Source organism: Xiphophorus hellerii, chromosome 19, assembly GCF_003331165.1.
Source record: "Xiphophorus hellerii strain 12219 chromosome 19, Xiphophorus_hellerii-4.1, whole genome shotgun sequence".
Classification (NCBI taxonomy): Eukaryota; Metazoa; Chordata; class Actinopteri; order Cyprinodontiformes; family Poeciliidae; genus Xiphophorus; species Xiphophorus hellerii.
In genome coordinates, this window is record NC_045690.1 from 8,555,997 (window position 1) to 8,573,245 (window position 17,249).

At 40.8% G+C, this 17,249-nt stretch overlaps 1 protein-coding gene across 1 annotated transcript in view; it reads left to right on the forward strand.

Moving 5' to 3' along the window:
- runx3 (RUNX family transcription factor 3) overlaps positions 1–17,249 on the forward strand; it is a 56,404-nt gene that overhangs the window by 29,155 nt on the left and 10,000 nt on the right. The window contains exon 6 of the mRNA XM_032546999.1: positions 13,284–13,430. Coding sequence (XP_032402890.1) covers positions 13,284–13,430 — 147 coding nt within the window. The remainder of the gene's footprint in view (positions 1–13,283; positions 13,431–17,249) is intronic.

The following is a 17,249-nucleotide window of genomic DNA, read 5'->3' on the forward strand; positions in this document are numbered from 1 at the left end:
ATGCTAGACCTCATGTGGCTGGAGTGTGTCAGAAGTTCCTGCAAGATGAAGGCATTGAAGCTATGGACTGGCCAGCCCGTTCCCCAGACCTGAATCCGATTGAGCACATCTGGGACATCATGTCTCGCTCCATCCACCAACGTCACGTTGCACCACAGACTGTCCAGGAGTTGGCGGATGCTTTAGTCCAGGTCTGGGAGGAGATCCCTCAGGAGACCATCCGCCACCTCATCAGGAGCATGCCCAGGCGTTGTAGGGAGGTCATACAGGCACGTGGAGGCCACACACAATACTGAGCCTCATTTTGACTTGTTTTAAGGACATTACATTAAAGTTGGATCAGCGTGTAGTTATTTCACTTTAATTTTGTGTGTGGCTCCAAATCCAGGCCTCTATTGGTTAATAAATTTGATTTCCATTGATGATTTTTGTGTGATTTTGTTGTCAGCACATTCAACTTTGTACAGAACAAAGTATTCAATGAGAATATTTCTTTCATTCAGATCTAGGATGTGTTATTTGAGTGTTCCCTTTATTTTTTTGAGCAGTGTATATTCGAAAGAATTTCTGTGTAAAGCAGATTCCAGGAGCTATATTGACTTCTGAAGTTTTTCTCACATTGCTTCAACATGACATCATCATTCACCTATTTACAGGGGAAGAGTTGTTTACAGCTCTGCATCTACTGAGCTTAAGATATTTTGAACGTGTGAAATGATATTTAGAAATTGTATTCACAGTTTCTCTAGAGGGGTTGAGGATCTAATTTCAGAGGTAAAAAATAAATAAACATGAGGATTTATAAAGTTCTGTACCCTGGTTTTCTGTCAGTGGCTGTTAATGTTTGCTCTTCAGATTTTGGCAAAACAGCTGTTAAATACAGATGTCCGTTTTCATGTACGTAAGAAATATTTAAAAAAAACATTCACTTCAGTAAGTGATTTTCAGAGCATCTTGAAACATGTAGCAAGGGGGGATTGTCATTGTGTTTGAAAAGTTGTCACTCCATTTTCACTGTTTACTATGTATTCTACCACTCTCGATTTTATTTTGATAAGTAGTATTACTTTTGCTTCCCTAGGCAAAGTTGCCTTTTGAAAACGATTTCAGATCTCAATGGGACGGCAGATAAAATAAAAACATAAATAATTTAATATGTCAAAATAGACTGAGTAGTTGATTTAGATTATAACACCAATTTTCTTGAGTAAACTAGTGCTTCCTTTACCTACTTCTTATAATTGGCAATAAAAAATTGTTACCGATTGCATCTCATTTTTATAAATGGCTTCCAACCCTTTTTATTTTCAGCTACATGTGAAAGAAACAAAAAATAAACAGAGTATTTACAGTCATATCTGAAAACTGACATTTTCTTATCAGCAGTGGCTGTTTCAATTCAGTGAGGTTGAAGTGGCAGCTTGTTTCATAGAAATGACATCTCCGTACAGTGAGCTCAACACCTGCTTGCATCAAGATGAAGGCGAAACACGTCATAACCCCAAAGGGACCCCCTGCCTCCAAAAAGCACACGACTACCACCGTGTTTTCTTGCTCTATTTGCTCGCTTGGGTGTGTTTGCTCTGCTCCTACAGGAGAATGATGGGCGTGGGGGAAGGACTCAGCGTGGTGGTGGGGGGTGAGCATGTTCGAGTTGGCGGGTTGAGTCTATTTGCATTTGGCACACAGACTGTACAAAGTATGCAAATAGCCAAACAATGACATTTGCTGTGTTATTTTTCCTGTGATATTGCAGTCTCTCTGCAAAGTAAACAAAAAGACAGCATGCATGTTGATGCATTTGCGTGTGCGGGTGCTCAGGCTCATGCACCTGCCAGGTGCATCTCTTTAAAAAAAAGAAAAAAAGAAGAAGAAGAAAAAAGGTAATCACCACCCCCTCTTACTATACAGCGCCACGCCCATGCTCCACAAATCACATGAAAGGGCTCACCCTCAGTCCCAATTGCTCTCAAAGGCAACTTTGATGTTTGAAAACGGAGATGAGAGTCTTTGAAAGAAAGGCCTACAGGTGTATCAGTGCCAAGGGAGGGGTGGGGGAAACAGCAGCGTGTGAGACTCTGGGTGCTTTCCTCAACATCTGTAATCTACAGGTACCAAAGCCAGAAGTCCTAATAATCAAATCCATCACCATCTAATTTCACATTCAGTCATTAAGACAGTCTGAATAAGTGTCATTTCAAACAGATGACAATAGAAGAGCAGCAGTTTTATTGTACTCTTAAAGTTAAAAGGTAAAAATTAACCTCTGCTCCGTCTACAGTGACTAGAGGCTGTGGCATGTTTCCTCCCTTTGGGTCACTGCCGACAAATCATGCACAGTCTTAGTGATTAGATGTAGAGCAAATATTGGCCATATGATAAAGCCGCTGGAATGCAGTGGTGTGTTTTTTTATATTTCAGGCTAAAACATTCACCACATTCTGAGGTTTTGAGGCTTGTGATGGGGTGCAGATGAGCGTCTCCCTCCAGCAGTAATGCAGGATATCAAGACTCTGTTAATTTTTCTCCTACAGATTTTTATGCTACAGATATAAATTTCAGACATGAGAGCATGTGATCTATGATTAGAGCCATACCAATAAATTGCCCAGCGATCGGAATCTGACCATTTTTCCTTAATCGAATCCGACTGTAGATCAGCAGTGCAAATTCTGAAATAAAACAAATCAGATTTTTTAATTTAATTAAAGTCAGCCAAAGATTAGGGAATAATTTAGTAAATTCCTTTTATTTTTTGTTGTGCTTGAGCCTATAATTGCTACAAATAAAAAAACATCTGGCACATTTTTTGATTTGACATAAGCCACAGAATAAGTTGTTTTTTTTAAAGCAGTCGGCCAAAACTGGTCCGGAAATCAACATAAATTTGATTAGTGCATCAGTAGTTCTGATTAATTTATTTATAGGTGATTAAATTAGACAGAAATATGGAAGCTTGTTAACTTCTCTTGCCACCTTAACCACATCTAGAAGCTTTGAGGCCAACTCTCCATATGACAGATTGTTACACATAGCTATGTTAATCCTCCTGTGGTTCTTACTACAAAAAATGGTGTCCTGTCACTGCAAAAACAGGAGAAAAAGAACAACATTGTTTGATGTTTTAAAAAGAAACAGCTAAATGCCACCTCCTCAGGCCAGCTGATGACTTTCAAAGACGCATGCAAAACAGCTTCAGGGTGCTTAAAATTTCCACATTATTTTTGCTGACGCCACACAGAGGATTAGCACTTATTAGAAATTACCAAATAATTTACAGAGGACTCAGACAGTGCTTTTTTTATTCCTTTTTTTTTGCTCTGATGATGCAACCAGGCGTTTTCTGAGAATCAGATGAGTAGCCTGGCTCTCCTCTAAACTCACCAGCCAAGCGTCTTTCCTGTTTACTCACCTACCAGGGGAACTAAAATGCCAGCTCTGTGTGCGCTCATTCTTCTTTATTTACACTGACCCTTACAGGAGGGGGGCATTACGACCTTTCAGCTGTAATTCAGTAAAAGTTCTGATCTGTATTTAGAAAAATAAATAGTCAATTTTTCTAGGCTGCTGCATTATGACAATAAATGGTTTTCAGCACTGGGACGGTGCCGCGGGGGCTGCTTGAGGGTATGAAGCACCTGTTGGATGCTGGGAAAGACGAAGCGTACCACCACCCTGCGGTTTGGATATTTATTTCTTTAGACCTCAATAGTTAGGAACAGCAAGCAAATAATAGGTACAGCGAGGTTCCAAAAGTGGAGAGGGATGTAGCCCTCGTGGCAAGCACAGAGCAAAGCCTTGACAGGAATCGCTGCAGAAAAAGTTAGGTCAGTTTTGTAAGCTCACACCTGCAGCTGTGGCCCTCAAACAGCCCAGTGAATTCAGAGAAAGCGCTGAAGGTGAAGCGAGCGCAATGGCAAATTAATACATTTACATCTCTCACATGTCCTTTGACTCACCTGGAATAACAATTGTCTGTTCAGTGGAATTTTGAGCGAGCTATGTGTTTGTTTAGGGCCACTGCATTAGTTGTTGCACTTTATTGTGCGCGATGGGGTGTGCATGGAGGTGTGAACACAAAGCTGTTTGACACATCTGCTGGCGTTGCATTGATGTATGTGACAGCAAGCAGCTTGCTTCCCTTTCTCACAGCTCTGCAAGAGCCCCCACCTTTGCCTCAACACCTTGCTGCTTAGAGCAACCTGAAAACATGCAAACACCAACACACACACACACGCACTCACAACAACCTCATTCACCATTAGAGCTAAAATAACATACTAGCGGCAGTTTATTGCTTTAATTTGAGCTGTCAGTGAAGCCAAATAGGCCTTCTGTGTTCGACAAGGCCAAAACAGCAGCAGCAGCAGCAGTGGGAAATCAGCAACGTCTGCAGGCAAGGAGCCAAGAGGGCTGAAAAACAGCCCCATTTCTATCAACCCCCCAACATGCCTGTGTTCCAGTAGAAGACAGTTAAACACACACACACATATAAAGAACAAAGGAGGAAAGATTGCTCTCAACTTGCTACGGGCTTTGCTGTATTGTTAAAGAATCCGGGTGCATTGGCTCCTATTTTGGCATCCCTGCACCCCGTCCAGCCTGCCCAAACGTGTCTTTTTTTTTTTTATAGGCCCGTCACTGCTTCTGTCCCACACACACTGACACAAAAAGCACTTTATCCCCCCTTATCAGAAAAGGAAGGCTGTGCTCTTTGCTCAAACAGTCTCATGTAGCAACTTCCGCTGTGAGTGACTTGTTTTCAGACCTGCGAGGGGGATTTTTCACGCTGCTTATGTCCCCAGAGATTGTGATGCATCTGCCTGAGGGAGCAGATCCGAGCTGTGGTCGTACAGGATGAGCTACAGATAACTTCAGAAAGCCCAAACCGCGTTTCCATTAAACCCCTACTTGCAACCGAGTCCAGAGATTTTCTACTCCCGTTTGTGGAAAAAAAGAAAAAATTGCTTCCCACATTTCATCTGTGATAATAACACAGCACTGCCGTCTCATGCCTTCATATTGAAAGCATTAGAGTTATGTAAATTATTGTAAAGCAGGGAGATGTCTGTATGTGGCTAGCATTGACTCAATTTGGCCCAGACGAGACAGCCACAATCACCAACCAAGGGTAAAACCCACATCCCTCAGGGTCTGCCTCAAAACAAGAACTTTGATTTGCCCCACTGTAAATACTCAGTGGTGTGATTGGTGGCCTTGGCAAGCGGAGTGCCAAACATGCCTCCGCCGCAGAGATGCTTTGTTAGCAAGGAATAGAGGTAAAAAGGGAAGTAGAAGAAAAAAGGGTGGCGGAAAGCAGCGGGGTGGGAGCAAGAGCTCGAGGGTGGCGTTCAGGTCCGCTAGAGAGGAGGAAGAGGAAGACAGGTGTGCACTGCTTTGCTCAACAGATGTTGAAACGTCCTCAGCGTCTGTTGAGGGCAAACGGAAGTTTGCAGACAGGCAAGTAGGCCCCAGCGCTGCATGTGTTCAACTGTCGCTCCACATCGAGCTGACAGCTTTCAGAAGCAAGATAAGGATGCAGCTCGCGTCTTTTTTTTCTCAAGCTTTTAGTGCAAAAACATCCAAGCTTACATGACCTACAAGTGAGGATAACTGCTATTTTTGTGTATTTTTTCTCAAATATAAGTGCGTTTATCACCATTTATAACCTTTTTACATGTAACCCTATGGCAACCATGCAGTCCAGGCATAGTTTTCACCATATTTGATGCATGCATCAAGTCCATTTATACAGTCGATGCAAATATTTATACTACAAATAAATTCTGTGAAGGTTTCGTTTCGAGCCAAAGCACGCCTTGCCCTTTGCTGCACAGATAATGTGGAGAGGTCATGTTGTAGTGTGTGTCTTCAAGGAGTGAGTTTTCATTGTTTATTTTAATGGAGACACAGGAGGAGAAGTTGAAAAAAGGGATGAATGAAGAGAGGAAACACATCGGGCTGGGCGATCATTTAGATGTGGCATCACGTTCAAGCCCTGGCAGTCACCTCACTGAGCAAACGGTCTCTGTATTGAGCTGATATGGGCTTTGTGGAGGAAGGCCAGGGTGGATTTTACAGTTCATGTGGTCTGGCCTGCTCCCCCGCTTAAGAGTACGGTAAAAGAAAAAAAACAACTTTACCATGCTTTCACTTTACCTGCTTCCACGTGCTTCAAAAGCCTGGAGTAAAAGTGCAAAATAACTTGTCACGCTAGTCTGCAGCAATTATGAGAAACTATCAGGAAATAAAAAAAAAAAAAAAAAAAACAATTCACACACAAAACAAAGCAGGGCAGGGAACGGCGCACCCAGTTCTTAAACGCACAGCCACCGCCTCTCAGTGCATCCTTAATACCAGACATTTTATATCAAGCATTTTATTTATTCTTCATAGACTTCCATAATGCTTTCAGTTGATGCGACCACTACCCTGAGAGGAGGCTAGTAAATCTACAACCTCCAGCATCCATTTTCAACACTGGATGCATATTGAGCTGCTGTTTAGGCCTCGTATGTGCATTGGCTCCCATCTCCCAGCTCTATCTTGTGGTTATGATATCATAGATAGAAAAAAGAACTAGGACATTCTCTACTAAGTGCACCCTGACACATTAAATATTCATCTGACCACAAAAACTCCCCCCTTTCTGAAATGGGGCGGGTGTGGAGCCCCCCTCTGGCCCTCAGCCCCACAGACTAAGTCAAACGCAGGTGGTCAAACCCGACGAGCTGCGCATGAATACAGAACCAACCAGGATAAAGGGTGAACGCCTTAACATGATGCATGTTGTACATTAAGAGGTTTTACTTTCTTTTGTTTTCTTCGCATCAGAATACAGCATTTTTATTTTATTGCATCTCAGTTAACTAGAAAGTCATCAAAAAGGAAATGAAGTTTTTGTATGTTACATAAATTATTTTACAAACAGAAATGTTTCAAGTATTTTCTTCTAATAATTTTGATAATTGTCTCAATTACAAAACGTATTGTTTTTTTTAATTTAAATATAAAAAATGATAATAAATGTAATAGCACTACAGAAATATCTGCTCACTGTAAACTTGATTGAGGCTTGTTTTTTATTAATTATGGCATCAAGCTTGCAGCTGCAGTTTGGCATGACGGCGTTCAGCCTTTGGATCTGCTAAGGTATCAAGGAAGCTGATTTCAGCTGCAGCCTTTGCTCCACAGTTTGCTTCCACCACTTCAATTGTCCCTGTTGGTTGTTCACGTTTTTTGTGACACTTTTGTCTTCCACTAAGCTTACAAATAAAATACTAAGATACTGCATTCTGAATAGCCAGATTCTTTACAAATGACCTTTGGTGGCTTACCATCCTTATGTTGGTTGTGCTTTACAGCCTGCTGGAAAGCTGTTAGTGTTCTCCATGATTGTGTAGATGATAATGTTTCTGTAACGCAGGCTGTAGTTTGTGCATCTTTGTGTGCCATACTTTTTCCTTCCACTTAACCTTTCCATAATGCATTAAAGAAGCTCTTCATTAAGAACCAGCTTCTTAAATACCAAGTTTTCTTTAGTTGGAAGTCATATTAATAAAAAAAACACTCTGTAAGTAATAATTCTATATGGGTTTCACTTTTACAGCTGATAAACAACAATCAACTTTTAGATGATATTCTAACTGTTTCAGATGTACTTATAGCAGGTGTGCAGGAGACAAAGAGTTTGCACGTTGCTATTTTCTAAGAGCCCAGATACACCCTGGACTGGTCACCAGTTGACCAAAGGGCAAAATAGAAGCAACCACATGTACTTGGTCAGACCTAAGGGCAATTTAAAGTGAGTGATTACATACAGTGCATGTTTTTGGATGGAGGGAGAAAGCAGAAGTACCTTAATAGCACCCATACATGCACACACAGAACATGTAAACTGATCAGAGAAATTCCCCAGCCAAGAGTCCAACACTGAATCTTTTTGGACAACTGCCATTCCATGATTGCTTTCCCCATTATAACTAGGGGAAAGAAAAATAAATACTCTTGTTAAAGAACTATTCAGAAAAAATCTGTTAATAAAATGCTAATTTTATCCAAGCAAAGAAAGAAAAGAGGATAGAAAACAGAGGGAAAGAGAGTTTTAAGCTGCCTATCAGTTGATTAGTGGTGTTAACAGTAACTGTGGGTCTCGGGTTAATGGGCTCCAGGCCTTGTTCTAATGATGCATCTAAAACTCCCACTCCTAAAAAAAAAAACACACACACACACATCACCCTTTCGCATCACACTAAACCCCCCCTGCTGGAAGCTGTGAACACTGTCGCCACATGTAGCGTGTGAGTTGGTGTGTGTGTGTGTGTGTGTCCCTGCCAGCTGGAACCAGGCCACAGGATCTGCAGCTTGAGTGTGTGTGTGTGTGTGTGTGCGTTTGTGGGCGGCTGAATGATTACTTTCATCTCCAAAGAGCCAATTCATCTCAGACCACCACTGGAAACAGAAAAACTGACCAATTATATATTTTTTCCCCTCTGTGGCATCTGCTTTTTCTTTCCAGCCAGAGAGCGTTGGGATGTATCATTTCCCTGACCTCAGCCGTTTGAGGTGGTGTAAATCTCTTAATAACTACGCAAGGACACATATAGGGGCTATATTTGGAGGGCTGCTACCCCTAGGCTGGCAGTACTCTGGTCTGGAGTTGACAGTGGTCTCTCTGTGTCAGAGACAGAAAACGCCAACCTCCATTCCTTCCACTGCAGTTTAAAGAGAAGACAGACCGATTGCAAAGCATCTGAATAAAGAGATATCCCAGAACGCACAAAGAGGGGGGTGGTGTTCCTGAGAAACGGCAAAGAGCAAAGTGGTACAGCGGCTGAGTTGGTGTCATAATGTTCAGGAAATCAAGCTGCTTTACAGCACCAGAAGAACAGCAGTTTCTGCTCTAGCAGATTAGTCATAACTGAATCTTTCTCAGACTTGTTAAGTTCAAGGTTACTTCTGATCAAAATGTGTGAAAAAAACAAACGTCCTGGAGTTGTCGCTGCTAGATTCTCGCTCATTGTGCATCATTTAACATGTATTTTCTCTATGGAGCCAGATACTCTAAACTTGAACACCTTTCGTATTGTCATTTTGTTTTAAATACATTAAATTGAATGTATTTAAATTACATCCAGTTCATTGTGGCAATGATATGCTTGTGATTAGTTTTACTTGTGTTTCATTTTTAATTAAACGTGTAGCTAAGGTACTCACTTCTGACCTATGAATCATTCGGGCATTAAAAATTAGTGCTGGTATTAGTTCTTGGGATATTAAAATAACTTGACATTTCCCGTCAAAGTGAAGTTTGTCTCATAAAGCAACACCTAATTGCTGTTGGCTGGTGAAATAATGGCGCTTTCTGGAAACACAGTGAGGAAGCTGAAAGTGTAATTCCAAACCTTATTAGACTTTAGGAGTGAAAGATAAAAACCAATTACTTGCACTTTACAGTTTGTGTCTCATTAAATCAGGGTTGCCTCTAGCACAGAACAATCTTTCTTTGAGAATATTTTCATTTAGCTTTTAACTACATACATTTAACTAAATACATTGTTATTGTGCTGTGATGCTAATAGCACTGTGTCAATTACCAAAGCTCATTATTTTCCAAGTTGCAGCTTCAACTTCTGAGACAAATATAACATCCCATAACGTCTCAGATGTAAAGGTGCATGTTTCAAGCATATCTATATTTGAGACTTTTATTTTGAAATGGGAAAGGAAGCAGCTCTTTAATTATTCTGTGGTGCTAATAAAGGTGGCTAATGAATACCTTTCATTGGATTCACACACAACACAAGCATTGAAGAAGAATCCAGCACTTTAAATTGTAGGTCTGGCTGTATTTAAATTATATCCAGTTCATAATATTACATACGTAAAATGAATAGGCCTGTGCTAAATAATTATCCACTGAACATGGATTCTTTTAAAAAAAGTTTGAGCTTCATAAAATTATATTTGTTGGTACGCAAACAGAAAGCATTGACTTTTGTCTTCAGGACAAACTTCGAATTAGACAAGCATGAAAACTGTTAAATATTTAAGCCCAAACAGGGTTATTCTTGATTATAAATTTTATAAATACAAACAGATAAAATTTGCTAAAACAAAATATAGTGATTTGTGGTTTTTCAAAAAAATATAACTAAAATCTTGTTCTCGGAACTTGGTACCATGCATCATCTCATGAGATGGATGTATCGTTATGCCCCGAATAAAAGATCTCTTAAAATACTGGTCTCTTGTTGACAGACTGGAGACAAACTAACAAAGAGCTCATTTTTAATTTTATCTTCAGGCAATTTGTTTTCAAATTACTTATCACAAAACACAACTTGTTCCCATTTTTTCCAGTAACATCTATTAAAATACTGAAAAAGTGTGACAGACATAAACTGGTATTTTTACACCAGCTTTCATTGATTCCCAAGGAAAACTTTGAAGTCCATTAACACAATCTGTCTCTATAAAAAAAAAATCTATTGCTCACAAATGGACCTTGAGGATATTGTTTGAGGCCGATCACTGCGCTAAATGCTGTTAATTTAGGCACGTGGATAGTAAATAAGAGAAAGCATAAGTCAATTGGAAAAAGATTGGAATCGTGATTGATCAAAATTATTATTTTTTGTCCTATTCATTAGATGCATACAAAAACTAGCTCACGCCATTTTCAGATTAAACATAACATCCACTCTTGAGTTTATTAAAAATCAATGAAAAGTTAGACATTTTCTTTGATGCACATATTATGGGGTAACCTTATATACTGTATGTGAAGCTATATATATTACTACTACTAATGTACCCACTACTACTGCTGTTTCCTTTGCAGTTAAATCCAGCATTTTAGTTGGAACTTTACACCGCGGAATAAATGGTAAAAGCAAAGGCGAAATATTTATTTGATTAACATTGTCTGATTATCTTTTATGAGCGGGGCTGTCTATGTGGTGTGCTGATGTATTTGTCTTCTGTCAATTGCATCTTCTCTCCCATCAGTTTGTCTACCAAGAGTTTTGTTTATATATATATATATTTCTGTATATTTTTTAAGATGAAGATTGAAAGGAGGCAGTGGGTCAAAGCAAATGGACAGAGCGGTAAACGGGAGGAAACTTTACCCATGGGTCAGCCTCAAAGGGAAGATATATTGCCCATGGGTCAGTGGAGAGAAAGGACGGGCAAAATCCATATTGGTCCGTCTGCCTTGCCCTCTTTATATTGTGATAAAATATTCAAATCCAGCCATTACTTCACATTAGGCTACTCTGTAGAGATGCCAGGGAGAAAACCACAGAATGTATACATGCTGGTTGACACACAGTTTTGGTGCATTGATAGTTACATTAAAATCTCTTCCCCCCATTAGAGGCATCCGGACTCACGTCTGGCATTTAAGGTGTGTTCACATGTAAAGCATGTGCATGTGCGAATACACATGCGTCTGTCCACGTAAAAGGCACAATCAGAGTTCATTTTTTCTCTTACCATTTCCCCGAAGGGGACCGCAGAGTGATAAGGGCACTAAGTGTGTTGGTTAGTTTTCTAGATGCAGCAGAAATGCGTCACTTCTCCTTCCCCGACTTCACCACCTGAACACACATAAACATCTCTTTCTGTGTTTTTTCTTTGCTACGTTGAAGACTGATGACTGTAAGGTCTCATAACCTTGTTTGGGTGTTTCCTTCTCACTAAGTGCTGTGTCAGTCAGACCTGAATTTGTGTTGGTGCGGGGGCGTGTGGGGGTGTGTGTGTGTGAGAGAGAGAGAGAGAGAGAGAGCAAGATAGGGGGATGTTATTAGGGGTAGATGTAGTCACATTGTGCTGTTTTTCATATGAGATAGTACAGATAAAGATCATTTAATCTCATCACTTTTCAGAAACTTCTAATGCAATAATTCACACTTTTTTAGACATCAGTTTCAGGGAAAACAACATTCCTGCAGCAATTATTTTCAACCACTTACACCATCGTTATCTGTGGGTGACGTGGCAGCAGGTGCAGCTTGGGCAACATTTAGTGTCTAGCCAGTGTATTTCAAGGTCTGCTGACATTCTAATAATATTTTTGTGTTTGGCAGCTAAAAACATGGCAACAAAAGCTTCCTCTGAACATATGTTTACCTTGGATTAATCTAAAAGTAGATTGAGGGGTCCTATTTCAATTTCTTAGTTCTCTCAAATTCAAAATATAATTGTTACATAAAGATTAATCGCGATGATTTACATGAAAAAGTAAAACTCATTACCTAAATTCATTTCACACATTTAAAATAGACATGTTTCGAGCACCGGCTATGGCATAAAGCTAATGAAAACAATAATCAGCTTCTCAGAAGATTACAATATTACAGAACAATTTAAAACATATTTTTAAAATACAGGACTCTTCTGGCCTACACAAACATGGGTAAGATCGCTGACTTTGGCAGTTGCCATAAGAAGCTGGCTTTATAAAGTGCTGTATTGAAGAATATTATTGGAAAGTTGTGTGGAAGGAAAAATTGTCATAAAACAAGGTGAACAAGTTACAAAAGTAATTGCAGCCTTGCAGAGATTGAAAACCAAACTCTATTTAAGAAGTTGGGAGAGATTTACATGGCAACTGCAGCTGAAGTTTGTGCTCCAAGACATGTCCGGAACCGGAGCTAAAACTATTACAATCCTTATACTTAACTGCTCCTCAACCAGAAACATCTTCTAAACCACCGTACCTTGGCTAAGGAGAAAAGGACCTGCACTGCTGCCCAGAGGTCCAAATTACAATTCAGCAGTTTCATTTAGAAATTCAGATCCTAGTGCCTGGAGGAACAACAAAGAGGCTCCAAGTTAATGAGGTTTATTCAGAAGTTTCAGTCAGTGATGATTTGATCAGCCATGTTATTTACTAGTTTTGGCTCACTGCATTTGTTCAAGTTCAAAATTAGCAGAGCTGTCTTCCATGAAATTTTAAATACTGTACAGCAGAAGGTCCACTTTTTCTTCCACTCAACTTTCCAATGAAATGCTTGGACACAGTGATCCAGCTTTTAACCCTCATTGTGAAAGGTCTCAGTGACAGTCTTCTGGACAACTTGATATAATAAATATATAAAATACAAATTTTACTTTTTGAAACGAATTATTGAAATAAATCAGCTTCTCAGTGATATTCTAATTTAGTAATCTGCTCTTGTACACAAGAAAAAGATCAACGCTGGCTTCAGGATGTTTAAAACTTTCCCTCAGCCACTGTGAAGGAAATAAAACTTGCATGTGCCTCCATCTTGCAGGACACCGAGTGAAGATGGAAGACACCACGAAGATGCAGTTTTCCGACCGGCTGTCAGAAATCGAGCGCTACCAGCGGTCTATGCGGATAGGCCCAGTGAACAACAATCCACGCCCCATCCACCAGACACACCTCAGTACCACACAAGGTGAGGACTTCAAACGCGTGCAGGCGGCTTCCTCAAAATAAAAACCGCAACAACGAAAAGTCACCTCACTTTGAGGGAAATTGGTTTAAAGTAATCTAAACCACAAATCTGTGTACACATAAAGTTCTGTCGAGGGCTTAAAGTCAAGGGGGGGGATTTTTAAGTTCTGGGTTGGCGGGGTGTATGTGTGAGTGTGTGTTTGTGGAGGGGCTTGCAGAGAGCTTCAGTTCTGTCTTGGGATAACTAGTGTTGAAGAGAACCAACTGCCAGGTGACACAGCCGGTCCTGCCATCGGATTTGGCTGAACCTCACATTACAGGAATGTAACAGCCGTCCGCTACCTTGGCACTCGCGTCACTCAGACTGGCCGAGTGTGTGGGGGTGGGAGGAAGGCTGTGACTTAGGCTGAGGTGGTGCGATTTTTTTATTGGAAGTGTATGTGTGCATTTTGAGAACAGCTGCCTGGATGACGACTGGGCTGAGGATGACTCTTCATTCCTCATCATGTGTCAGAGGCTCTTCAGCAGGATATCAGGGAGAACGAGGGATGAAGGCATTCACTCCCCTCTCACCCACTCCTCTGTTCTCATGCAGGCTAATGATTCTCATTACCTTAGAGCGAGTGTGTTGCTGTGGACAGGAGGGCTTGTTTGGGAGCTGTACGTGGGTGCAGCCCTATCTCAGAACATCACAGCCATACAGCGTTTGGCCTTGTGTTTAAGCTTAGGTAGCGCTGAGTCACCAGTTTAGGCCTAATCTAACAGCTGACTGCTGGGAACACTGGGTCTTTTACTCATGCTCCCCCATGTCCTTACTTTCTGTTGATGCTAATGTTGTTCCCTCCACATCCTGTACCGGGATGAAAAACACATCAGCCATTTTAGAAACAGCAGCTACCGGTAAACTTCGAAAATAGTTTGTTCTTTTTATTTTTTTTATTTTTTAAGTACAGTGCACAATGCCGCCACTATGATGTTAATTTTCTGTTTTGGCAGAAGCTCTGTGGGTTGTCTGCCAGCAGAAAGCCCCCTGCGGCTAAGCTTAAACTGGGAGCTTTAAGCTTCTGAGGCCCGTCTTGAATATGAGGGGCGCAGAGGTGTGCAGACACAGTCCAGACGGCAGACTCCTCGCGCAGGATTAGGGCGGGAATTAGAGCATCACAGGCTTTTGGGGCTTCAAAGGGCTGCAGTGTTGCAACACACACTTCTGCGGCGCATAAACGGAGAGCCGACAAAACATGTTAACATCAGCTGGAAGTGTCAGAGACGCTGAAGGCCTTGAGCTTCATGTTACAGTTGCAGAGGAGGGGAAGGGCCATAAAAACCACACACCTTAATCTGTGGTATTAGCGTCATGTACGCCGCACCGCAGGGCAAGAGTGGTAAAATAATTAAATAAAAGAGTAAGATGGCCTTCCCTCCCACTTCACCGTCTCTTCTGAGCAGCATCCAGTACATGCAGACGACAAGGGCTGCAGAATTAGAAGCAAAGCTCAAACAAAAATAGACTTGCTGTAATAAATCCCATCTAGAGACGCGGGGAGGTGTTTACATATCAACAACACGCACCCCTCTGCTTTTTTCAGCCTTGCCAGGCGCTGTTGTGCTCCACTGATACTTTACATCGCGGGGCCTGTTTGAGTATCGCCGGGTGATAGATCGCCCATCAGCAAGTTATAATTAAATGGATTCCCGTCTCGCTGTTACAAAAGATGTTTTCCATTATCCTACATTTTTCCCCCGAGAACGACGGAAAAAGAAGAGGAAAATATGGTGTCACCTCTCCTCAAAGCCCTCTTGCTTCATTTTGTTGACTGAGCTGTGAAATACTGTCTGTACTGTTTTCAGCAGGACGCGTCTTCAGACATCTGTGCAAAATCTTAAATCACACAATTGCACCATGGGCACGTAGAAAATAAAAAACACACTGTTTCTCACACACAGAATGGTGTTGTAAGTTTTCTGCTAGCACCCGAGACAGACGGGGTAATTAAGAGCTCATTACAGTGCATGTAGTGACAAGATTCCTGCACGCTAGCAGACGTTTCATTCGCTGCTTGTTTTTGTTCTTCGGTGGCCACAGGTAAGCCTGCTAGACATGTGGAATGATTCTCAGCCAGGGCGGAGGGTGTGTGTGTGTGCCGGTGTGTTTGAAAATGTGTGGTTCGCCGAGTTCAGCCAAGCAAATCTGACACTCAGACAATCAAGCACTAAATTGTTATTCTGGTTTTCAAAACCTCAAGTGAGATACATGTGTAGCCGACTGTGTCTGTGGGTGGCATCGTTTGCTTTTTTCCTCGTCCATGTTCATGTGAGTTTGACAGCATTTTATAGTGTGTACACAGGTATTTCTAGTCTGTAAGAAAAGCAAAAAGTATGATTGAAGAAGTGATTTAGCTTAAGGGGTGGAAAAAAGAGGAAAACAGATTTCAGTTTTTACCTTAATCCAGACAAAACTCGACCACCTCCTGGCACGAGCTCTAACAGACGGCCGAGAAGAAAGAACGTTTTTTAACTTAAACTTGCTTTAGCAGTTGAGAAAGAGGGAAGAAAGGAAACACAGCACCAATTTAATCATCCAAACAGAAAGTGCTGGCACTTTTGAGGTGGTATCGTTTGACATGTTATTTGTTCCAACACCTGTGTGTTCCCTCTCTGAAGATGAATATCAGACCCAAAGCATAACGTTCCACCATCGAGTGATCTGAGCTTTGATGAGGGCTCAAAAGCGCCTTTCTGGGTGTCTCACAATGTGCGGTGATGGTTTTAATATCAGCTGCTAAAATCTTGCAGAACTGATACATTCTCCCCCCAGTTCCTTTTTTCCAAGCCATACTCACTTTTTGTCCTTACAATGCCTTGCAAAGAAGAAATTTAGTCAGGTTTCAACCACAAAGTTGAACATATTTTATTTTGACACAAAATAGTGCATAGATATGAAGTGGTAGGAAAACAAAATGGGTTTCAATGTTGTTGTTTTTTTGGTTTTTTTTTTTACATAAACCTGTAAATGTGGTGTGCATTTGTATTCAACCCCTTTTACTCTGATGCTACTAAAGCATCAGAGTAAAAGAGCAACTGGAACCAAATTACTAAACAGACATGATAGGTCCCAACTGTACAAAACTACATTAACTGGGAAAGTAAAGAATTATTCAGAGATTCACTCTGAACTTTTAGTGAGAATAGCAAAAAAAAAAAAAAACTCCACATGACCACAAACACATCATTACCACAGTGAAGCATGGTGGTGGCAGTGTTATGCTGTGTGAATGTTTTGCTTCAACCTAAGCAGACATAAATGGTAGATTTAGATCAAAACAAATGTATTTATTAGCCTGGTCAAAGTTCAATGGCAAAACCAAAAGAGAGTCTTTAGAAAAAATGTAAAAGCTGGAGGCATTTTCTATGGAAAATTTGGCAGCAATTTCCATGTGTGGATGAGCAAAATCAGCAGAAGTAGGAGAGGCAACAATTCAGGGCGCTTTAATATTAATGTGTGCCTTTACAGATTTTTATTTGAAACCCATATATAATTTTTCTACCACTTCAAAATTTTCTGCTACTTTGTGTTGGTCTATCTCATAAAACCCCAATAAATCAGACCAAAGTATGAATATTTTGTAAAGCATTTTACATAAAAAAGAGCAAATCCATTCCATGTATGACACTTAATACAAATGTTGTTACTTCTGGCTTCATTTCACTTAACTGGCACTCATCTGCTGCAGCTGTGCCTTGGCAGTCTCTCTCGGTATCTTAACATCGTGGCCTCTGGCCTGGACTTAATTTGAGAAGGTTTTTAATGCAGCCGTACCCC